The sequence below is a fragment of the Pseudochaenichthys georgianus genome, chromosome 5, assembly GCF_902827115.2.
Source record: "Pseudochaenichthys georgianus chromosome 5, fPseGeo1.2, whole genome shotgun sequence".
Classification (NCBI taxonomy): domain Eukaryota; kingdom Metazoa; phylum Chordata; class Actinopteri; order Perciformes; family Channichthyidae; genus Pseudochaenichthys; species Pseudochaenichthys georgianus.
This window is the reverse complement of record NC_047507.1, coordinates 24,528,869-24,554,872: the sequence shown is the minus strand read 5'-3', so window position 1 is coordinate 24,554,872 and position 26,004 is coordinate 24,528,869. Positions and strand designations below refer to the sequence as shown.

The 26,004-nt window shown below is 41.2% G+C and overlaps 1 protein-coding gene across 12 annotated transcripts in view; it reads right to left on the bottom strand.

Moving 5' to 3' along the window:
- The window catches only part of LOC117446295 (R3H domain-containing protein 2), an 81,517-nt gene that overhangs the window by 10,714 nt on the left and 44,799 nt on the right, over window positions 1–26,004 (bottom strand). For 4 of the 12 annotated variants that reach the window (XM_071203174.1, XM_034082417.2, XM_034082419.2 and 1 more), the window contains 8 exons: window positions 25,236–25,344; window positions 12,500–12,595; window positions 12,029–12,078; window positions 11,402–11,455; window positions 7,712–7,947; window positions 6,743–6,909; window positions 5,996–6,094; window positions 3,696–3,989 (listed from right to left, as the gene is read on the bottom strand). In XM_071203174.1, the coding sequence (XP_071059275.1) occupies window positions 3,696–3,989; window positions 5,996–6,094; window positions 6,743–6,909; window positions 7,712–7,947; window positions 11,402–11,455; window positions 12,029–12,078; window positions 12,500–12,595; window positions 25,236–25,344 (1,105 nt within the window). The remainder of the gene's footprint in view (window positions 1–3,695; window positions 3,990–5,995; window positions 6,095–6,742; window positions 6,910–7,711; window positions 7,948–11,401; window positions 11,456–12,028; window positions 12,079–12,499; window positions 12,596–25,235; window positions 25,345–26,004) is intronic. The other 8 variants (XM_034082421.2, XM_034082420.2, XM_034082425.2 and 5 more) reach the window with 8 other exon arrangements.

Below are 26,004 nucleotides of genomic sequence, written 5' to 3'. Positions count from 1 at the left end.
GGGCAGTTTACACACACGCAGCTGCTACAGTACATGCAGCAACACACACACACACACACACACACACACACGGAGGAGATGGCGGAGAGAACGCGCTCCGAGGTGTGGTTAAACTTTACCCGTCACGATGCTCGTTGCCTAAAGTGCAATAAGAGTTTAGCGTGTAAGGGCGGTAACACGAGCAATTTGTCCAAACATTTAGCAAAAGTGCTCCACATTCAGACGGAGGAATGCACCGGGTTCCACTGTCTTTCTAGCAGCTCTGTAGCTCCATCCACGAGTAACGTTTCCACGTCAGGTGTTATGCTAGCAGCAACACACGGAGTTAACTCAATGATACAAACATGGGTTAATGATTAGAGGTAACTGAGTTATTTATTATGTTAAAGTTTCAGCTATTCTGTTTACAGATCTGTCATCAGATTATTTAATACGATTTGTTAAAACGTTGTTTCTTTTGTTGTGAAATATTATGTATTTCATTTAAATAAAAAGCAATGTTAGTTTTGTTCACAATTTGTTAAGTTAGTTTACCTTATTTATTTCTCCAAAAGAACCGATAAGAGTACCGTTAAAAGACCGGACCGATAAGCGGTATCGATAAAAGTAGTAGTACCGTTAAAACCTTAACGATACCCATCCCTACATCCTACAGTGACTCTTTTTTGCCACTTGTGACAGCAAACACAAGCGCTGTGAATAACAGTGACATGTGTGAGTTGATATTCCACTCTTGTTGGACCTGTCCACTATTGAGAGCAGGAAGGTCCAGAACTCACTATGTTTTCCGAGGTGTATACAATACAATTAACGGGCCTCCATTTGAGAAAGTAGTTCCATCTACTGAGGATGGGAGGTGCTGTAAAATCAATAATTAATAAATTATTCACTATATTTACTAGCTTGTTGCCAACTTTGTCCGTCTGGTGTTTAGTGCAGGACGGTAAAGTCTGAACACAGTAAACAGCTGAGGCCCGAAAACTGCAAAATACAAAATGATCTGACTGGCTAAATGAAGCATACAGAATGGATATACTAGGCCTCAAGTGGATAACAGTAAGGAAGTTGAATGCATAATTCTTGCCTTAAACCTCATCTGCATACATGACAACATTCAGCCCATCTCGAGGCTGCAGCGGTGTTAATATTTGAACTCCTGCTACACTGTCCACCACCCACACGTTAAACAACACAGAGCTCCTTCTATTAACGGCCCATGCTGTTCATACAGAATGGAAATCAATAAGAGTGAGGATAATATATATGATTGTTTGTAGGGTGATAAAAAGCACCAAAAGAAGCGGTCTATATGGGTCAGTGCTTGGAACAACTAAATGAAATCGCAGAAAATATAAGCAAAAACAAAAGTGTAGCTAACTTTGGGACTAACTTGCATCAGTATATTGAACAGGTAGCAAGCATGGGGACTTGACTTGGGTCTTTGGGAGTTGTAGCATTTATTCACCGACAAATAAACTATACACACTGCTACGTTCAAAGCCACAGCATTACTGCTCACTCCAGACACGTGGACTAAAACTCCAGCTAATGATGCATGCACAATTGTGTCTGCAAACTCTCCTGGAAGGGGGGAACTGGGGACTCGGTTGCCCTTTTTGCGCAAACACTGCATCACTGATAAATTATGATTCAACCTGTTTGTGCTTCGATAATTAAGTATCTCTGCCCAAAAGCAAGGTCATGTAAACAAAACACATTAACTAATAGTTTGCACTGCTGTCTGAGGTAACACATGTGTACCGGATTATAATACATCCTCTGATGCTCTAAGCAGACATGACTGACCCCCGATTCACTTCATATGAACACAACACTATGTAGTCACTTCAGCTATTAGAAACCATCTTCTTTTACAACTTAGCCCCAGAGACACATTACAGGACCTAATGTCTCCCACAGGGTGTTTAACGGCCAGGTCAATTTAGTTCTCTGCTCAAATGAATTATAATAACTTCTTTATGGAGCAGAAGCCTAAGGGAGGGAAGGGAGAGTGTGAGTGACAGAGTGAGAAAAGTCATCATATTGTCACCGCCTCTGCGATCAGAGGAATGTGACAGGCGAACTGAGAGCGAGCTTGTGGAGGTGACACACAGCGCTTTGGGAGCTAGAACCAAACTCCCCCACTGGGTGAATCCTGATAGTTCACAGGAATCACATCCTTGATATGTCACACGTAACTCTTTTGAGTTTGTATTCTGTTATATTTATTGCATTCATTCATCACTGGAGAGTTTTTAAAGTAAAAATGGATTTTGTAATAACCTAGGCAGTTTCCTGGAAAGGACAATTCAGATGTGAACTATGGACAGCGTTATATTGGTACACTCAATTAATGGGTGAGCTAGTGCAACCTAGTCGACATACGCAGAAACGCGTTTCATCTTTGATGACCACCTCTACTTTTAACATGATATTCTGTTGTTCAATTATATTGTGACCAATGTAAAATATTCCAATGATTAGGTTTCAAAAATACATCTTTAATGAAGGAATATGATTCCAAAGTTCTTTCATGGTAATGTGTACTTTACCTGTAATTACTACAACATGACATAGCTCTTTCCAAGACAATGATATTACTAGAAAAATATCTCTGACATGACTGACCAGATAATGTGTATTTAAACACATTTTCTGGAAATGTAGTCACCAGAGGAGAGATGAGTACTGTGCCACAGCTGGAAACATAAAATAGTGTGGGAAGTAATAATAATAATAATTATGTGGGTAGATTTCGCTTGACAATTAAACCAGTTATTTTCTTGTACCAGGAAACTATTACTCATTGAGATGTTGTAATTTCACAGTTAGCGGAGATCTCAGATGTCTCAATCCAACAGCTTTAGCAGTTACTTCCCTGTACACCTTTCCTATAAAAGGGAGATACCTGTGCTGTTGAGTAAGCCTTGTTCAAATAACTTTGACGAAACGAATCAGACCTCTTGTTCTCAGTGTTTAGTTCCTGTAATGGAAAACCATTATAAGACTGCCATATCACTCACGAGTTTCATCTCTGTATCTGTATGTTAACAAAGTGCAGCGTTGATCACACAGTGTACTCTTCTAATTCATTAACACATCTTTACATTAACACTCATTAGTATGAGGTGTAAGGAACATGGGCCTCACAGTGGCCAATATCTCAAGGAAGCAGGAACAGTCTGACATCAGATGGTGTCAGCGTGTTCCAAATGTAATCTAAAGGACTAATTAACCATTTCACACATGCATAACGATGGATTCAAATACTTGAATTATTCCAGTACAAATAGCAGTTTCCCCAGAGAATCATCAACACTCGAGAAACAACCATCCTAATGCCATCACCTCTTCCTGGAAAAAGTGACACAAATGAATACAAACTAAACAGTTCCAAATAAATGTTTACGTATTGTGTATGTGCAAACCGTGTATATATACATAACTACTGTGTTCAAATGTTGATGCCTCACCCTTAATCCATTATTTGTAATAAATTATGGAATTGCAGGAGGCAATCCAAAACAAATGTCCTTACAGGAACAACAAAGTATTTTGTATCAAGGTGTACCGTATACAAATATTTGAGCAAATTGATACTGTATCACAAACGTAATATACTCCCATTTCCGGTATTCTGGGAACATTCAAACAATACCTTTGTTCGATATTGCAGCCTGTGGAGAAAAGCGTACCTGTTGAGGTGGAGGGGCCTGCATGTAGCCCTGTGGGGGGGGCGGGGCCTGCATGACGGTCTGGGATGGAGGAGGTGGTGGAGGTGGAGGATGGGGGTGTCCAGTGGCAGGCTGATAGCCAGACGGAGGCGCCATAGGCTGACCCGTGGTAGCCATGATGTAGCCGGTCTGAGGAGGCGGGTGCTGGGTCAGCACCGTGGGAGGAGGCTGATACATGGGGGGGGGCTCAGGGTTCTCACTGGAGCCCTGCCGACTCAGAGTCATCTGGGTGAACTGTGGCGCCAGATCTTCTCCCTGGGAGGAATAAGAAGGATGTTTGATTGCCACTAATTACAAAGTATACGATTATTAGGATGAATCTAGATTACACAATATTTCATGTATAATAAAATAATACCTACACATTTCCCTCAAAGCCAGCACTCTGAATACTAGCAGGCATTGTTAGCCACAAAGTGCACTACAGAAAGTCACTGTATGAACCATCTACAGATATGTAAAACTATAGGTCACAATCTAAAGCTTCTTATATCTGTAGCAGGGTATACGCAGGAATCCTGAAGTCAAATGTAAGACCTTTTTTAAAGACCCTTTTCATACATTTTAAGACCTCATCACCACTTGGAGTTCTAACCGGTTACATTGGCGACACACTTTACCTAAAATGTACTATATACAGTATTGATTGTCCTTCCTCCTTATCTTCCAACCATTTGGACGCAAACTTGCATTTCCCCAAAACGATGTTGTTTAACAACCGGCGTAAACGAACCTTCGCGCGCTATCAAGCAGTGAGCGTGCGACGTCCTGTTCAGATGACGTCAAGCCCAACGGGATGCCATAAATAAACTACACAGAATCACACTACACACCTACGCAATGATTACATTCAGGCAAACTGTAGAATACAACCTCTTTGGACAATTTATATACTTATTGAAAACAAGCTACAAAATGTAATACCTTGGACAATGCTGTTTAATACTTTTTAATAGCCTTCATTTTCGCTAAATTGATTGATCAACTTTTAATACTTTTTAAGACCCCGCGGACACCCTGTGTAGATACAGGGTGTTTCTCAATGTCGAGTACGCTTGCTTAAAAGCACATGTCTCCGAGCGTCTTGTTTCAGAAGCGAGGCAAGAATACTTCCTGGCATTCAGAAAACGAAGAGTGGAGCAGGCGAGCAAGTGTGCGTCATATGAGAGGCCCCGCCTTACATTTTCCGCCATAGATTTGGGGAAATTGGTCCGTGCGCAAAGCATTGTGGGGATTTTAAGACCGCGGAGTCTACACATATACAAGCCTCGAAATTTCTCCCAACGAAGTACGCAGGGCTCGGTAGAATTCCAAGTATGCTGGACATTGGAACAGTACTTCGGCGGCACTCGATGCTTGAAATAGTGGCTCTGGAGCAGCTTTACTCGAGATTGAGAAACACCCACAGTTGTAGCTGCTGGCATCACGGTCTGTGCTTCTTCTGAAGTTTGCGCTAGGACGAGTGATTCAAAGTGATTTCTAAAGCCATAATGCTACCTTAACAACAGTAAGAGCACTTGATGAGTTTTAAGGGAGCACTGTGACATTTAGAAAAATATCCATCTCAGGTAAGAGGATCAATATCAATGACTCTGTTTTTCATATTCATCTGCATTTAGTTAATGGTTCAAATAAACAGAATGTTGTTACATCTCCACAGAAATCAATATAAAGTGCTTGGCAGACCAAAAGCAAATTACAAATAAGCAAAACTCTTGCTTTTTTTTTGTCACAGCAAGACACATTAGCTTGATGTACATGCAGACACTTACGGCCCCTACACACGGCGGCGTGCATTGTCGCTTGCCGGCGGGGGGGGCTGAAACTCGACCAACAACCAATCACATGAATCTCCCGCCCCAGACACACAAGCACGCGGTTTGATTGGCTAGAGCTTGTACTGGCATATTGGCTGACGCCTCCGTCGAGGCTTCAAAAGTAGAACATTGCTCTACTTTTGCCGCGAGCACCGCGAGAGAAGCTACGCTTCGCTCCCACAATGCAGTTTGGCGAAACGTGACGTCACCCCATTCAAAGTGAATGGGCAGAAGCGTTGAAGAGTCAACGCACGCCGCCGTGTGTAGGGGCCGTTACAAGGAGTAGCAAATACATTAAAGATCAGTCTCTAAAGATTTGTTGATCATCAAATATATGATTATTTCCCGGTTATATACCTCTGAGAACATGGTATGAGCGTTTAAGACTTTAAGGGTGTCCTTAATGCAGTATTTGACTCATGAAAACACAAGTGGTGTCAGTACCATTGTGTACTGCTGGGGAGGAGACACTGGCAGGAGAACCTGGGGGCAGGAGGGGCTGGAGTAGGAGACAGGCTGAGAGGGCTGCAGAGTGGCCACCGGCTACACACATCACCAGAGAGAGGGAAGAAATAAAGAGGCAGAGCAGGGAGAGAGGACGGGAGGCAGACGCAGGAGGATAGAAGGAGACAAAGAGAAATGAATACATAGGAAAGATGAGGGTTAAACATAGAGGGAAAGTTGTTAATGAAAAAATGATTTTTTTTTATTATATGTGGTTTTAGAATATTTCACCAAAACAATAAAACGAGGTTTACAAAGTGAGCTACTACTCTAAAAGAGACAAAAGAGGAAATCTCTGTCATTTCATAAACTGTTGTTGATGTGCAATCATGTTAGCTTGTTGCTCTAATGTACCTTATCTTTAGATGTGAACGACCTGAGGCTAGGACTGTAATAAATTATTCTTTTCATTATCAGTTAATCCGTTGATATTTTTTAGATACAAATGATTCATCGTTATGTCTATTATATGACAGATATTAGTAAAAAATAATGTTCCTTACAGGTTCCTAAAAGTCAGAGGAGATGGAAAAGTACTACAATCGACTGATTATTGAAAAAGTTGATGATTTTTTTGTTGTCAATTGAGCACCAGAATAAATGACACCCTAATTAACTTGAAAGTGCGTCTTGGTTTTACCAATATGCTTGACGTAAATACATATAGTGGCGGTACATAGTACATACCTGAGCAATCATGTGGTTTCCCATGGGGTGCTGCTGTGGGGTGGGCAGCAGGGCGGTCTGGGGCGGGACCTGGGGCTGCGGCTGCTGTGACGGGCAGGGAAGAAGGCTACGGCTAGACTGGGAGGCTGCAGGCGGAGGACACACATCAGGACTGACTAGGGACAGACCTAGTGATGCAGAAGAAGACATGAAACAAAAAGATAATACTGCAGATGTTTTTGAGCGAAATACTGAGTGAAATACTGGCTAATGAGGACTAAGGGGAATTTATTATTATGGTATGCATCTGGAGTCGTGGCGGAAGATATCAGATTGGCATTTTGCAATATTAATCTAAAATATGCCAATTGTTGATATGTTAATTAATCAGATCACTATCACATGTAATATTGTTTGTTTAATAATGTTGTAACTGAGATGTTTCTTTTTATGGCAAGTCTTTAACTTTAGTTGCTGCATTTTTCATTTAATACTATTTCTTGATTAAAAAAGAACAATCAAAGATGGAAGAAAACATTCAAATGAGGATAATACTGTTTTACCAACAGCTTGCAACATATTGTTGCATTATGTGTCGTTTGTGGCTTAAAACTGCTATGCTAGCAGGTTTCTGTAAGTATTTAGTTAGTGCAGTTTAACCTACAGGAGTTTCCAAGAGTCTATGTAACAGAGGAGTCAATGAGTCAAATTCACCTCCTGATGTCTTGCCTGAATCATCTGTCAAGCAGCTAAGAGTAACTATTATTACATTTTAGGAGAACGCTCAACAATAAAAAGCGAACAGCTAGAGAATAATAATTCCGACTGGATCAAATGGCTTGAAAAGCTGTTTGTGCTTCACTTAAGTAGCTATTGTTGTATTAGTAATAGTTAATAATGTATAGAAAAGGGTGTGGTGTTTTAAAAGTGAGATAATGCTAGCATTAATGACATGCAACAGAAAGTCCTTAATATGTCTCTATGTCTTACCAGATCGAGAGCCTTTGCAGCTTCCCTGTGAGCCTTTGTTGCTGCCAAGGCTATCCCCTCTGGTGAGGATGGAGATGCCAGAGAAGCTGCTAGCCTTGGTGACGGGTGGCCGGAGGGTGCGGTTGGAGCTGTCTGAGTCAGTGCTGCTCCAGGGCCGTGGCTCCAGGCACTTCATGTCACTGTCTGTGCTGCTTTGACGACTGCTAGACGCCCGGCTGGAGCTCTCACGGTTCCCTCTGAGAAAAGACAGCACAGGGAGGAAGAGGAGAGAGACAGAGAGATGAAAGGAAGGGGATAACATGGGGATGGAGTAGGATAAGAGGAAAAGAAGAGGTAAAGTAAGGAGAGTTAGGAGGCAGCAAGAGAGAGATAGGTAGAATGCAGAGTTGAATTTAGAGGAGGAAAGAGACACAAATGTAAATGGGTAGAGGGAGGAATATATAGAAAGGGAATTGTGTAGATGTAGACCGGGACAGAATGAAAGTGAAAGACAAAACAAGATGGAGGGGAGAGCAGAAGAGAACAGTAAGGTCATCAACAGGTAGAGAGGACAGTGTGACAGGCTTCATTTAGGGTGGGGCATTCAACACCGATGCACATTGGCTGGTTTAATTAAACCACGATACAAAGAACAGGCAACATACCACCAACAATATGATATCCCATTTTAAACATCTAACCAAACATTCACACGCACAAACACACATCAAAACCCATCCACAAAGGAAAACATACATGCAGGCAGAAAAGATGCTCCAGACAATCAACAGGGGGGTGTAACAAGTGACACTGGATGAGACAAACTTCCATGAATTTAACACAAACACCATCAAAGACAGGAGACACCATTCACATAAAGAGCATTTGCATACATTCATGATATATTTTTGAACACATAAATTGAGATAAACAGTAACACATGCAATTTAAAACATGTTATATTGGACACAAAAAATGACATACAAACAGGACACACATACACCTGTAAATTACACTTAGACTCACACACACTATCTACAAAATAGCAACTGGTTCACCACTATGGTTCTTTAAACTGTACTGCCGTAGACACTCATTGTGTTGTTGTGATGCTGTCACCCTGGATAAAGGCAGCTGCCAACAAACCCTCACTCTGGGGAAACCTCTCTATCACAACTGAATGGTTCAGTCCGACATTGGCATGTCAGCATTAGAAGTAGTAGTGCTTCATTTAAATATGTCCTAATGTGATTTAAAATAACACATTTGAAACTGGGCACATGGCCTCCCTTCACAAAGACACAGCGGATGGAAATCTGTATCCGCTCGTTGTACCCCCGTTTTTAAAAGATTTGGGTACAGAGGAAAAGAGAGAGGGTTTTATGTTCTGACGCTGCGTGACACCGGGGACACATATGTATGTATAAAAGACATCACAAAGTGCATTTTGCATGATAGGTCCCCTTTAAATAACATTTTATGTATTAAAAAAAAGGGTAAAAATAGTTTAAAGTTTCTACTACCAAGTGTCTTCATCATTATAAGTGTTAGATTTAAATATTAATGTTTAATCACACAATTAATTAACATTCTGATATCCGGAGATCTTGTACAATGTCCACTATGTTTACGAAGATTTACTGGCTGATACTCGGTTACCGAATCCTTTTTGATCTGAACCTAGCTTTATTTGACAGCCTTACTTATTTTCTCCTATTTTGTTGTTGACAAAACAATCAAAGTTAGCTATACATAGTGGTGGCGTAGCATTAGGTTGAATGTAGGCTCTGCAGGTCAACAGAGACCTGTGACATTAAGTACAGCAGAGTAGGAAAAAGCTAACTCTTGTTTTCTTTAATCCTCTTAGCACTGTAAGAGGGTAACAAGACAGTATGCCGATGGGAAAAGAACAAGAGTGAAATGAATTGAAAACATGTGAGGCTGATTGTGGGAATCTCTATGACGAGAACAGTTATATGGTATGGGTTGTAAAACGCGAGCGATAACGAGTGGTGTTTGAAGGTGGCTGTGGCTGATAAATATTTCAGAGAGACTGTAATTAATGGAGGATCTATTTTGAGTCTTCTCTGCACAGCCTATTTTAAGGGAGGGTGGGTGCTCTGGCGCTCTGTGAAGGGAGTCGCACACTTGTTCGCTTCGCTCTGCAGACAAAGATGAGAGCAGGAGGGAGAGGAGGAGGGATTCTGCTGTTGATCACATGATCTTTCATCTCCACTCTCTGGTCACGACAGCATTCCCCATCACACGCACACGCAGGGGAAGCAAGGCTGCTTATGTGCCTCTATCCCTCTCAGGTTTTAAATGGCTACATTAAACCATGCCTCACAAAAGAGGTTCTGGTTTATTTAGGTGAGGACTGTGGATTGGATGCTGCGATTAATTAACAGCATGTGTTCTGCAACACCTAATATCATTGACTCAGTTTGCTGGGTTTGGGGTATAAGGCTTGTTTTCAGGTGAACTCTAAAAAGACCATAACTTAACAATGCCATATTATTATGGGACGGTGGCGCAGTGGTCTGTACATCTGATCATCAGATCAAGGGGGGCGTTGGGGAACTCCAGTTCGAAACCCGCTCCTGCCGCCACTGCGTCAGGCCGTTGTGTCCTTGGGCAAGACACTTCACCCGGATTTGCTCCTGTGGGTATTGTCCACAGTACATGTATAATATCAATGTGTACTTGTGTACACGCCTCGATGACTTCGAGGCGTGAAGATGGACGGTGTGGCGCAGTGTGCTGTGCAATGAAACCCGCTGCTGCTGCGTCTGTAAAGCCGTTGTGTCCTTGGGCAAGACACTTCACCTGAACTTGCTCCTGTGGGTATTGTGTAGTGTGTATTTGTGAAGCGCTTTGAGCATCTGGAAAAGCGCTATAATGAATGTAAGGAATTATTATTATTATTAAATTACACATTGTATGGCAACTGAATTGAATGTCATGACATTCCTCTAAGAATCAGAAATATTAGTGATAAGGGAATAAACAAATAGTCCGCACATAATTAAAGGGTTCAAAGGTTGAATGTATATTAGATACTCCTAGAAAATGAAAAGTAAAAACGAAATAAACTGTTGCCCTTTATCGCAGAAACGATTAGTTTACTTATTAAAATATTTATTGTTTTGTTAATCCTCTACAACAGTACATAAAAACAATACAAATGTGTCAAATTGGATTCATGAAACACATTTAACATTACTCGCTAATATTGTATAGAACAAAAACTGGTATTGCTTTAATTAAGAAAACAATGAATATAGCCTTTCTGCACTCTAAAATTCGTATTATTTTTGTCAGATTAATAGCACAATTGCATATACGTACCGTACCGTACATTTTCTCATATGCTACTATGCAACAGGTGACATGTTAACAAAAACTACAACACTAAGTCAACCACAAAACAAACAGGTTACTGTGGAAGCGATGCAGTTACTTTATATCAAAATGTAGTTGAGGGAGGATGAGTGGAAGGGTAAGTAGGTCAATCAGTCCCCAATGAAACCACAAAGCAGCCATGCATGGGCCATGGGAAGCCCCACAGTGCAGTGCTGGAATAGCCATCAATCAGCCGACTACGCAAAGCAAAGATATAAAAACCACCACAAGTCACCACTATCATCACCAAACCACTTTGAAAGAATGGGCATGGCAACACACAAGTCAAAGTCAGCAGCACCCCAATACCTAAAGATCTGCCTCCTCTTTTGAGAGCTAGAGCAGTAGCCCTCAGTGGAAAGTCTGTTGGGGTTAACATTAGGAGAAAATGTGGGGGTTACAGGACTGCATTGGAGAAGAGGAGGGGGTTTTGGGAGGGGCAGATAAGGTGGGAGGTAGAGGTAGGCACAGTGCAGAACTTTTACCCTGCAAATAAAAAATGTACGCTGCTCTTTCTCTCTCTAAGCATATTCTGTCCTAATCTTTCAACCTCAATGGCCAGGATGCCAAGGGATGGAGGCTGACTAAGTGCTGTGTGAGATAACTCATTCCTAGAAAACATTTGATCCATTACCGACTAATCTTTCTTAAAGACATCATGTCCCTCACAGTCTAACAACACTTGCAGAGAAACCTCAGCACATGCATATTAATCACAGTAAAATAACAAAACCTATTATAGGGGCTACAGTAATGTAAGTGATCAAATTTAAACAAATAAAATCAGTATATATTATGTTGATGGGTCTACAGCCCTCTCCATTTGACATAACTGGAACTTAACAAGCGTTCTGTAGCTTTAAGGGGAAAGGTGGCAGAAATGGAGTATAAATACATTGCACACATCACAGTCTCCACTAGGATGAATCATCTTACCTGTTGTCATTGATGTATCCATTTTGAGAGGACTGTAAGAAAAAGGACACCTGCACATTATGAAATGCTTCATTCATCCAGGCGGCCAACATTTTTTTCAAAACAACCTTTCAGAAGTTTTAACATTTTAAATGATTGTATTTTGCATGTGACATGGTGTTTAAAGTAGCTGTTCCCATGGTTTGATAACCTGCATTACAATTAGAAACCTGTTTTGGTTAAACCTTTCAGGCCTCTATTATCTAAATTAAACAATGAGAGAAGGTAAAAACAACTGTTTACATCTCGCAGACATGCACCTAGTGATCATGCTCTGTATTAACGGGTCACAAGCTAAACACACTGGGAAACACCAACTTCAGATATCAATATTACCACGTCTAAATTCAACATTTATTAACAAAAATGTACTGTCCAATTTGGACCTTTTGACATCTCACTATTCAAAACCCTTCCAGGTCCAATACTTACTTCTCGGGCAAAGATCCTATCTCGTACCCGCTGATACTCTTCCTCTCGCTCTTCAATGGACTTGCTACGTCGCCCGTCCTGCAGCGGCACGCGGATCTAACATTTAGGAACACAATCAAATGAAAGTGTTACAATCCATTATTCACTTTTGACAAAAATATGCTAAAGTTTTATGTAAATACAATACATGCGTAGCGTCCTTCTGTAAAGATAAGAAGCAACAAGTCACATGATAACAACAGTAGCATGTGATGGAGAGCAGCTGCTTCAAAACAAAAACAACAGAATGGAAACTTTGCAAACTGAGTGTTTTGAGGGGTGGGAAAAGTGTGGGAAGATTTAACGTGATAGAACAAAGGGAAATGACAAATATGCAAACGCGTTAGGCGCCAAGAAAATGTGTCAATGTTTCAAACAAACACTGTCGGAATGATGACAAGTGTGAAATTTCAGCAACAACTATAGCATATTATTCCTTATTATTTTTAATCCTTTGTGGTTAAAAATGGAAGTCTAATGTGTGGTTTAAAACCTAAATACCTATGTTATTAACTTCCCTCTGAAACAACAGAGATGTTTTAGTTGTGAGATTATTATCTGACTGTATACTGTTGTTTAAAATGTGCATCTTGCACCATTCCTAAAACTGTCTGCAGTGTGGATAAACAGCACACGTGCGAGGCCTGTACTACAAAGCCGGATTTTTGCTTAGCGAGCTAACTTCAGGGAAAACTCTGGGTTTACGGTCCTACGACGCTGGTTCTCTTCTTACCGGGGTAGATCTCCATGGTAACTTATGCTGAACGGCTAGCCTGCTCCAGAGCAGGTTAGGTTGCAGGCTAAGAGATCAACTCAGTGAAAGCACCGTCTGCTGACCAATCAGAGCTCAGTGTGCGGAGTTTAAAGCGATCAAGTCATATTACAGGATAGAGGAAATACAGAAAAGCTGCCGTTGCAGGAAAGACGGCCGGCAAAAATCAACTGACTGTGTGAATGTGAACATGAATAGAATATCACCTCCCATCTTCAGAGCACTCTGACTATTATAACATTAGCGTTAAGAAAGCTTACTTAAATATCTGCCACAATATAAGTAACCGGATCAGAGTAACATTACGTACAGTCCACGGCACTGAGTGCAGACTTCGATGTGTGTGTCCCATTATCAATCATATCACATCATAATGTATCATATATTTCCTTATCCGAGTCAGCTTCTTGAGCCGTATCTGGCCGTGCAACACTCAGTGTCACAGACTGTCAAACACTTTTTCTTTTACCAGCTGTATTCACCTTGCAGGTGCAACTATGTGGCTTTTATCCTGGATAAAGTGTTTAAGTCATGGATGTTTAAAGTTTAACGTCTTCATATGTCTAATATTATAGTTCACTTTTCATTCAGGAAGTGTGACGCTGCGCTGTCAGTACGCTTCTCCATGTTGGTGATTGGTCAAATGTTGCTAACCCCGCCCCTTTCATGTGAACGACGCACACTCAGCCGGATAGAGAAATCCTGGCTTGAGTTAACGAGTTGATAACCAGCATTGTAGGACCGCTTAGCGAGAGCGCATTTGTTTTGGGTTAGTTAAGCCAGATAACTCAAACATATCCAGGGTCTGTTGAACAAATTCGTAGTACAGGCCTCTGGGTTACAGTTGTGTGGCTCACACTCAGGAAATCAACAAACCATGGAGAGATATTCAATACATTGCAAATTGAAAAGTGTGTGTCATTTATAGAGACAGTATCAATAACATGCAATCTACTGCATACGATTGCCCTGTCATTAGTTTAGTACAAGTGTTTGCATTCAGTGATTCTGAGTTGTTCTATCTCTATAGTAATAACTCAAAACAAGGGGTGGACAGACCTGTGATGTTTTGGACTTAAACAAAAACTAAATGTGACGGAAGAGTCTCCTCCATTTTTAGTACCAAACCAAGTCTTACAGATGGTTAAATCTCCCTCCACATGCTAATTTTCACCTGTGTGGTCACACCCACCTGAGAAACTCAAATAATGTAGTTATCTCAGTTGAAACTCTACATGCTCTTACACAAAGCTACAATTGTTTCACCGATTGACTCTTCTGTTAAAATCCCTATCTTTTTTTGAAACAATGGAAGGGTTATTTTGAATAATTCACACAAAGATGATGCTGCAGCACTACCACTCCTACTTCCAGATGCCAAGTTAACCTGGGGGCTCACCACTGGAAATCTGTGAGTGTTAGATTCACAGCCCAGTTGGCATCCAAAGAAGACTTTTTTCATCTGAACTGGAAAAGGTTTAAAGTAGTTATATTCCATCACATCCATCTCTGCCGACTGACAGTTAATTTAACAAAGGGACAAAACCCACATAGAATATATTTTTAAGTACAGATGTAGCACTCTAGAACAGACTCCAGCCAACAGCTTCCTGCCAAAGACCCAACGGATCCCAGCGGCTGGGAATGTTAAGCCCTCCCACTATTTTCCAAGAGGGCGTTGCCAGATTTTAAATTTCAGGATTTAACTATTAGATGGCGCTTCATTCACAAATACAGAAAGACAAGTTTCATGGACTTTCAGTTGTGTTTTGAAGAGCATTTGAACACACATTTGTTATGGTTTTCACAGGCTACTACAGTATAACGAAAAAACATCAATATTTTAGATCAAATAAAGTAGGCCTATATCTAATCTTGTAATTCAATAATATAGTCTTTATATATTAAATAATCATAATAATAATGTAAATGTTTACACTTCTTTATTTGTTATGCTCATACTTTTAATAGTTTGCTTTAATATGTAGTATATTTGTTGTAATATTTGTTTTGGTGTTTGCTTCCTCCTGCTCCCTTTCGGACACATACTGTATGATTTATTATTATTATTAATAATATGAAGATATTATTAAGATAAGATGTTACTTTATTGATTGAACATTTTTGTTTAGAGTTCTCTGGCTCACATTCCGACCATTATTTAAAACAATAGGCGCTTTCACACCGTCTACAGTTTGATTTGCATAGAGGGAGCTGTGGCTGAATGGCCGGCGATAAGGTGTGGCGCATTTATCATAGGTGATCAGAGCTGCCTGCCTGCAGTCAATTTCATTTAAAAAACAGGTCTGATTTTAAGATCCTAAAATAAATACAAATAGCCTATATATTATATATATATATATATATATATATATATATATACTCGAAACACAATTAAACATTTTTCCGATTTAATTCAATTTCCTGCCTTTCTACAAATATATTAGGGACTATGGTGTTAAAAAAATCCAAGAAAAATGTGTAGTGTAGGGTTGGGAGGGTTACTTTGTAAATGTAATCAGTTACTGATTACTGAATACAGTAATACAGTGTACAGGAGACACAAAAAGCAAAAGGAAGCTGAACGTGTTTTTACTGTTTTAATGGCTTATCAAGAGCACAACTGAAACATAACATCTGAAACGATGTAACAACATAATACACTTTTTGGGGATGCAGCTTGGGATGTGAGGAGTGAGGGCAGAGGGCGCCTTCTGTCCTGCCAGTGTTGCCAGGACATGAATTAAAATGTCGAACTCGGACTTAATTTTAAGGACATTTTGGCCAGCGGTGTAGAGCTATATTTGTTTAAGCCTATTGTATGATAACTGTGTGATTACTATTTATTTTCAAATGCACATATGCCACCCATTTACAGCGCTCTCCCCGTCAAGAATTGGAATTTGAATAGAACTTAGTTTTAGTTTCTGGATCTCACGGAGAACACTGTCCCGCTTCATTGTAGGATTTCTGCCTTGTCAGCTTTCTGTCCGCAGAGTCAGAACTAAACATGGTAAAGCAGCGTTCAGTTATTATGCTCCAAATATCTGGAACAAACTCCCAGAAACCTGCAGGTCCGCTGCAACTCTTACTACTTTTAAATCCAGACTGAAGACTTTTCTTTTTGTCGCTGCTTTTAATTGAACTATTCATATCTTAGACTGCACTGTTACTTTTATCCATGTATTTTTTATTAGCTTTTCTTTTTAATAACTGATTTTAAATGCCATTTTCTTAATGTCTTTCGTTTTTTGTAAAGCACTTTGAATTGCCTTGTGTTGAAAAGTGCTATATAAATAAACTTGCCTTGCCTTTCCTCCACGTTATAAATAAGTAATTAGATAGGCTACCTTACCATTACTGTGCTCATAAAGAATGATGAGAATAAGAATAATGCCGGCGTGATCAGATCACATGACCTGTTCAAGCCGGTGTCGCATAAAAACAACAGTCCGGACAAGTACTGGCTTGAAACTATATGCCAGTCTTTGTTTTATGCAAAAAGACCCAGTAAACACAGAGATACGATGATATAAAGTTAATACAAATATATTTCAAAAGTATGAAAAATGGAAGCACATATATTTTAATATCTTCGCCGTATTTTATCATTTTACGTGATTAGTGAGTTTATTTAAGGTAATTAGGTAGAAGCCTTTTTTTATCAGTAACAAATTTAGCAGTTGAACATAAAAGTCAACTGAGTGTGACTTGCAATGACAGTGTTGTGTTTTTATTTTATGAACCTTTTACATTAAAAATTGTTGTTGAATATACAAATATTATTATGAATATGGATAAATACTAGGCTATTTATTATAAACGTTAGTCCTTAACATCTATCACTGTGTATATCACCATTCTTTAATTATATGTTTGATAAGTTTCTATGAAATAAGAAATGAATACAATTAAAATGTAATTATCATATATTATAATGTATTGTATTATTAAGTAATATCATACATTAACCCCATTATAGCAGATGCCACATTGAATGGATGAACACATTTATGCATCAATAATTACAACGGAGTATTTCTAAATACAAGTTGTAAAAATACTTATATGTATTTAATACTAATAACATAATGATTCATTGTACTTTCAGATGATAATACTTTTCAGGGTTAGGGTTAGGTCCGGTCTGACAGCGCTTAGCTCTCTGCTGCAGAGAGGAAGAGAATATCACTGCTCTAAACAAAGTCAAAAATCGTACATCCAAACGGAATAAATATAATTAATTATTATGAATACGTTAACGGCACGTCTACACTACAGGCATCAAAAAATCTTGAAGCTGGGCGTGTCTGAGGCTTGGCGATTTCTCGCGCCCAAGGCGACCAACAACCAATCAGGAATCTTCCTCCCGCCCCCGGCATACAAAGCAATAGCAATGTTAAAACGAAGTAAACTGGATATAAAATCCCCAAACAGGCGAAAACCTACCAGTTTCATCCACTGTCTCTGCCACCTCCCTCCATGCCTGGTTCCTCCGGTTTGTATCCCGGTAGATGAACAGAGACTGATCATACAGCACCGGGTGATTCACTACCGCTCCATTTTTTTGAATATGAGGAAATGACCTGCGTACTCTCTCCCAGCATACACGCGGTTTGATTGGCTAGCGCTTGTACTGTCAGATTTGCATGATTTGATTGGCTGATGCCAAGCATCGAGCCTCAAAAGTTGAACATTGCTCAACTTTTGATGCTCGCGATGCTTGCAAAGCCACGCTCCCCACAATGCAGTTCGGCGAAGATTCAAAATCAACTACGTCACCCCATTCAAGTGAATGGGCGAAGCGTTGAAAGCATTTGTCGATGCCTGTAGTGTAGACGGGCCGTAAGTCTTGTTCATTGTTTTTCACTTTTATTAAATGTTTGATATTTCCGGCACAGACCCTTTCATACCGGCAATGCGTGATAGAAACAACAGGAACTGCGACACAAACCAGACTGCTGGAGAAGAGAGATCACAGGGGGGGGGTTGGGACACACATATTCCGATGGCCAATTAGTTTTAAACAAAGAGTTCGCAACATACAGTAGGCATAGGGGGGTGGGGCTGGTGAACGGTATGGTCAATGTTTGTAAACACTGTGAAATGTTGACTTTATTTGATAATTTCAGTTAAAAACTAACGTTCATATTTCTCTTTTTGAGAAGAGAAATATGAATATGTTAGTGGCTCACCCAGCCCCATGGTCTGTCACAGTAGTGCGGGAAAGAGAAGTGCACTGTTTTGTCTGGCTGGACCTGTATTTTACAGGAAAGGAGTGAGCAGAGGGTGGAGTTGTCGATTCTTGTTCTGTTTTCTGTGAACAATCCCCACCCTCTCAGACTTTCAGTTGCGTGCGCTACTAAAGAAACGCGCTACCATGGAAACCAAACAATGGTGTAGCCAGGGTTGGGTTGTAAGGGAATACATGTAACGGCGTTACGTAATCAGAATACAAAAATCAAGTAACTGTATTCAGCTCGCGTTACATTTGAAAAACGAGTAAACCTGAAGTGAAAACATTTTGGATTACTTATTGGAATTATTGGTGGAAAGATTTCTTCACAACATTTAATATGCAGTACAGCCGAATCATCACAGCGCACAAAACCTATTACCGCTGCAGATGGACCAAAAAAAGGGAGCGTTTGAAAAAAATGTGCGGGTCCGCTCAGTGAAACAATAACAACGAAACATGGAGGAACAAAAGTCTGCGTTTAAATTGTGTGTGTGTGTGTGTGTAGAAGTGTGTGTGGTTAAAACACATCAGCCACACCGCTCTTTAGCCTTTCTAATGAAGGTAAACACAGTGAAGGCGGTGCGTGAAAGGCGGTGCGTGAAAGGCACTGCGCGCTCCTCTTCTCAGAGGCTGAGTTAACCCTCCCGCTGCCTCCTGGTGCTGCAGAGATTTCATGAAGTGAAATCACTCCCCTTTTAAACTCTATTCTTGTTATTTTTAACAACTTTTTTGTTACTGTCATATAGTATTTTATACATGTTTTTCATTTAGTCTCTAATGTCTCATTAATAACTATAATGATCATATCAAGGTGTGCCTTAACCTCACTGAGCTGAGGTTATTTGAGCCTCTCAGGAGAGAGCTCTCTTTCACCTGGTTGTAGAAAAGTTCTTTAAATTCCGGTGCTCTCCGTCAGCACTCTAGTCTACACTCCTTTCAGACGAGACATATACCACATGAAGACACGTTACGCTCTTGTTGTGTTCAAGGAACCTGTCCTTGGCCAGGAAAAACAGGCACTCGCTTGTTTAATTAGTTTGCGATCTAGATTTCTTCTTCTTTTTTGAAGTGAGAATTTGTCTCGACAAATTGATGGACCCCCCCACCCAAAACGAAAACTCTTCGGTTCTCCAAGAATTACAGTCACCCAAATCAGCGTTAAAAAAGCGGGAGGCGCCATTTTGCATCACTGTCCAGTGTGGAACCCCACTGCACCTCCTGGTGGATCAATGATCCATTGCAGCTGGCTTCATTATAAATTACATTTATTTATCAAGGGGGCAGTCTCAAGTCACGCTGGAGGTTTTCCTTTGAGCGAGGGCAGACCCCGTGCCGGCCACGGCCCTCGCGTTTCAAACTGTCTGAAATGAGGTATCTGTCGATCGGCAAATTCATTTTATACGTAGACACACATCTTTACACCAGGAACCAGATTAATTGTTTTGTTTTTTTAAAATAGTGATTTGTGCCTAGTGCTGCATACCTGGACGCACATTCAGGTTCAGGTCCGGACTCAAGTCCAGACCTGAACCCATGGCTTGTGTCAAGTTGTGTGAGTAACTAAAGTTACACAGGTCTCAGTAGGGGCACTCAACCCTGCATTACAATATAGGCAGGGCCACTCTGCTGATTGCGTGAAGTACAACAGTGTGAATTAGTCATCTTCCAGCTAAAAAGCACTCAAATACCGCATTTAAAATCTGAAGAACTCAGTGTGCATCTAGACCGGGTGACGACACTACCTATTGACGCAGAAACCACTGTAAGTTATATTCTTGTTTAATTAGACTTCTCTGTTTCATTTAATCTACTCTGTATAATTGTTTTGTAGTTATTGTAGCTAAAACGGCGCTTTTAAGAGATTTTAAATCTCAGATCTGCTCAAGTGAACCTGTTACACAGGTCTCAGTAGGGGCACTCAACCCTGCATTACAATATAGGCAGGGCCACTCTGCTGTTGCCCATCAGCTGTAGAGAGGTAACTAATTAGAGGGGCGTGGCCCCACAGCTGTGAGAACTCAGCAATCGGGCGTCCATTTTAGGTAGCTCTTTCCTGGAGCGTCAGCGTCAGACTGACAAAGACATTGGAGTCCTGCGGGAGTAAGACTGACAAAGACATTGGAGTCCTGCGGGAGTCACGAGGGTGGCAAAGAGGAGGCAAATCCTCCTCTGATTAAGCTAATTATCGCTGGTGTCTTATTTTCTTTTCTTTAGTTTTCTAGCCCCTCATGCTATAATCATGTGTATTTTCTCCATTCCTGTTCATATGTCTCCTCGCAATTATCACTGGCCCCGTGTATCTCCTAATCGCTATAACCGGCCTGCTCTCGTCTATCCCACATGCTCCACTGAGATCCAACATCTAGTTTCAGGTGGCCTGTGGAACTGCCAGTCAGCTGTTCCTAAGGCTGACTTCATCTCTGGCTACGCCTCCCTGCAGACCCTGGATTTCCTTGCTCTCACTGAGACCTGGATTACTCCATTCAACACATCCACCCCAGCAGCTCTCTCCACAGCATATTCCTTCTCCCATACACCCAGACCCACTGGCAGAGGAGGTGGCACTGGTCTCCTGCTCTCTCCCAAATGGAGCTTTTCCCTCTTCAAGCTACCTAACTTCACTCCTTCCACCTTTGAATTCCATGCCGTCACAGTAACCCATCCTATACAATTAACCATTGTTGTTCTCTACCGTCCACCAGGCGCCTTGGGGGACTTCTTGGAGGAATTAGATAATCTCCTCTCACACATCCCTGAAACTGGCCCTCCCGCTGTACTTCTCGGAGACTTCAACCTCCAGACAGGGAAGATAGACGAACTAACATCTCTGTTAACCGCCTTTGCTTTCTCACTGTCTCCGTCCCCACCAACTCATAAAGCTGACAATGTCCTTGATCTCATATTCTCAAGGAACTGCACTACTTCTAACCTCTGTGTAAACCCGCTCCACACATCCGATCACTTCTTCATTTCATTCTCTCTACCCCTTTCCAAACATAACAAACTAATCTCTTCTAATCCTGCACCTGTCCGCCGTAACCTTCGTTCCCTCTCCCCCTCTACCTTTGCCTCATCGGTGCTCTCAGCCCTCCCTTCCTCCGACTCGTTCCAACTCCTGCCTCCAAAGTCTGCTGCAGAAACTCTCCTCTCTACTCTCTCATCCTCTCTGGACTCTCTCTGTCCTCTCACATCTCGGCAGGCTCGTCAGTCCCTCCTGCTCCCTGTCTAAATGACGCACTGCGTGCTAATAGAACCGTCCTTAGGGCAGAAGAGCGGAAACGGTGGAAATCCAAACACCATGACGACCTCCTAACCTATCAGGCTCTCCTCTCCTCTTTCTCTGCTTCGATCTCTCAGGCAAAAAGCACTTTCTTTCAAGATAAGATCCAATCTTCCTATTCCAATCCCAAAAAACTATTTTCCATCTTCTCCACCCTCTTGGACCCCCCCAAAGCCCCTCCTCACTTCTGTCAAGCGACTTTGTTAACCACTTTGAAAAAAAGGTTGATGATATTCACTCTTCTTTTTCTGACTCACCTTTACTCACCGCTGGGTCACCAGACCCTCCTTCCACCCACACACTAACCTCCTTTTCCCCTCTCTCTCCAAGTGAGGTTCTTACCCTCATTACCTCTGCCCGCCCTACCACCTGTCCTCTGGACCCTATCCCTTCAAACCTCCTTCAGACTATCGCTCCTGATATTCTACCGTTTCTCACCCATTTCATCAACACTTCTCTAACTTCTGGTCACTTTCCAAACAGTCTCAAGGAGGCAAGAGTAAACCCTCTCCTAAAGAAACCCACTCTCAACCCATCTGATGTTATAAACTACAGGCCTGTCTCTCTACTCCCGTTCCTGTCTAAAACACTTTGTCTAAAACGTGCTGTCTTTAAACAACTCTCCAGAACAACCTTCTGGATCCGCACCAGTCTGGTTTCAAGGCAGGTCACTCCACAGAAACTGCTCTCATTGCTGTCACTGAGGAACTGCACACTGCCAAAGCAGCATCCCTCTCCTCTGTCATCATCCTGTTGGACCTGTCTGCTGCATTCGACACGGTGAACCATCAGATCCTCCTTCACACTCTCCAAGAACTTGGAGTTTCAGGCTCTGCACTTTCCCTCCTCACCTCATACCTCAAAGACCATACCTACAGGGTAACTTATACGTAACGACCCTTGTCAATTAACTACTGGGGTCCCTCAGGGCTCTGTGCTTGGTCCCCTCCTCTTCTCCCTGTACACAAACTCGCTCGGTTCAGTCATTAGCCCGCATGGTTTTTCATACCACTGCTACGCTGACGACACCCAATTAATTCTGTCCTTTCCCCGCTCAGAGAACCAGGTCGTCGCACGCATCAGCTCAAGCTCAACCTTGACAAGACTGAACTGCTTTTTCTTCCGGGAAAAGATTGTCCCACTCTTGACCTGACAATCAACATCGGCACCTCTGTTGTTTCCCCGACTCAGACTGCAAGGAATCTGGGTGTGATCCTAGATAACAACCTGTCCTTCACTGCAAACATTGCTGCTACAACCCGTTGCTGCAGATACACGCTTTACAACATCAGGAAGATACGTCCCCAGCTGACCCAGAAAGCCACGCAGGTTCTGGTCCAGGCTCTCGTCACCTCACGCCTAGACTACTGCAACTCCCTCCTGGCTGGTCTACCTGCATGTGCCATCCGACCTCTGCAGCTCATCCAGAATGCAGTGGCTCGTCTGGTCTTCAACCTTCCTAAATTTTCCAACAACGCTGCGCTCCTCCGCTCCCTTCACTTGCTTCCGGTAACTGCTAGAATCCACTTCAAGACACTGGTACTTGCATACCATGCTGCGAATGGATCTGGCCCTTCCTACATCCAGGACATGGTTAAACTGTATACCCCAGCGCGTGCACTACTCTCTGCATCAGCCAAACGACTCGCTGCACCCTCGCTGTGAGGGGGATCCAAGTTCCCATCAGAAAAAACACGTGGGTTTGCTATCCTGGCTCCAAAATGGTGGAATGAGCTCCCCATTGACATCAGAAAGCCTGCACATCTTCCGGCGCAGACTGAAAACTCATCTCTTTCGACTCCACCTCGAGCGATAGAATTACTAACAAAGAACTGCTAACAGAGCACTTATATACTAATAAAGGACTGGCTTATCTAAAGCCAGTTGAGTAGCACTTGAAATGTTTGGCTCTATGAAACCTGATGTACTTATATGATTCTGTTTTCTTCAAGGGTGTGTCTTCCTGGTTGAATGTACTTATTGTAAGTCGCTTTGGATAAAAGCGTCAGCTAAATGCAATGTAATGTAAAGTGAACTTATTGTGAGCTAATTGTCAATTGAAAATAAACTCATATATCAAATCAAATTCAAACTCGTCAGGTTTGTTCCCTTTCAACTTGTGTCTACATTTCTCTACAAAGTACAAATGTAAAAAAAACACTTTTTGCCACTTAGTCTACAAATGACTTATGACAGCAACTACAGTGAACTACTACAAAGTTCAAACATTTATTTCATTTACCAAACTAAAGTAACCAAACGCATTACACTGTTACACACCTACTATACAGTATACATTGTAGTGACTGTACAGTCAGAGTGTACTGTACTGTCTGTACACCATGTATTTTCTACAACTCTACATGTGTACATTATACAGTACATACTACATACATAGTGATGTACATACATACTGTTAGAAATTAAAATCAATGTTGATATGGCTTAATTTGAATTAAATAAAATGTAAATCAGTTTTATTCTGAAAAAACCGGAAGTTCACACTATTAACTTAATACTTTTATTCTGAAAATTATTCACTTCCGGTTAGCATTAGCATATGGCGAAATGCTACGTTTTTAAACCGTGAATCGAAGGTGAAATGACATGTGATGTTGTACACTGAGCACACTGGGATTAGCACTCATTTATTGACGCTGAATAACGTTTATCAACGTTTAAGCTCGGTTGGATGCTAGTCAATCGGAAGCTATTGGTACCTGCTTATGTGGATAATTATGTAAATGATGCTGTATGATGTCCTTTTGTTGTTCTGTTTATGTTTTTATGTTTCATGTGGAACTACTTGAGCAGGTCTCCCTTGAAAAAGAGATCAATGATCTCAATGGGATTTATCTGTATAAATAAAGGTTTGAAATGAAATGAAATCAGGGAATGTTTAAATAACCACAGACACCAGAATGATGTAATTTAGCAACAGAAAAAGGCAGGAATTGCATTGGACCCGCCCCCCGACGACGCCGGCCAATAGGAGAAGACCTCAGATGACAACAGGAAGAGCAAGCCAGGAATTTATCTCTTCTCCCTGCTGACCTGGGCTGACGGGAGATGAGGAGAGCGCCTCCTTTTGCAATTTCATTTGTACACCACCGCATCTTTTGTGTAATTAAATGCTGTTAACTTTTATAAGCTTCCCTTGACTCTTTTCAGTCTCTCCTGCCTTCAGGGAGGTTTTAGATGGTTTAGAACAAAAAGGAGACTATACGTAAGTGCTAGTGTTTTTGCGAGTCCAGTACCGGTTCGGCGTACCGGTACGCAGCACTATTTGTGCCTGTGATAGTAAAAACGAAATAATAACATTGTGTGTAAAGTTCCTTTAACTACTGTGCCACTATTGTTCTATATTAGGATATACGTAACAATGTGACGGTACAATCCAGTTTACCTGATTATCATCCTTGTCCATGCTGGCATCATCTCTCTTCAGGATGAATTTCTTCTGGAAGTCCATGTTACGTTCATCTTTGATGTGTTCAGAGAATCTTTGTTCTGGGCTGTAAAGGACAAAAGACATGATTTTAACATACTATACAAAACATTACTTTACTGCAACATTTGAGAAATGGAGAAAATTAGCAAGGCAACAGCAAAAAATAAGTACATCAATTACTTTTCTGACTTTTTTGAGCACTGGAAAAGCGCTATAATAAATGTAAGGAATTATTATTATTATTATAAATAGACAGTCAATTGTCAGCCAAGAAAAGTAGTTTCAATGAGAGAGGGTCCCTCTATTTATTGTGTGGCATTTCATATTTTAACCCAAATACTAACCCATTTCCCTTGTCACTGTTTAGGGAACTTAAAGTGATGCATTTTTAACAGTTTGGCATTTGTGTTGGTGGTTTCCCCATCAGCCCCTAGATTCCTCATCAATAACTGTTAACTGGTGTCGATTCCTCCGGCCACGGTGATGATGCCTTCAGCTTTGAAACAAACCTTCCCTTGGATTACATTTTGCTGCTCGCCAAGTGTTTGGTTCAGGTGGTTCTTCATCCTGCTCACACAAAGTGTATAGTTGTGGGATTCTTCTACTACCCATATCATGGTTGTAACATCAATGTTTGTTTTTGTGTGTTGTCTAAGAGTGTTTACATTACTTCTGGATTTCATTTGCATACAAAAGCCCCTACCTAGACCCCTATTGACACTAG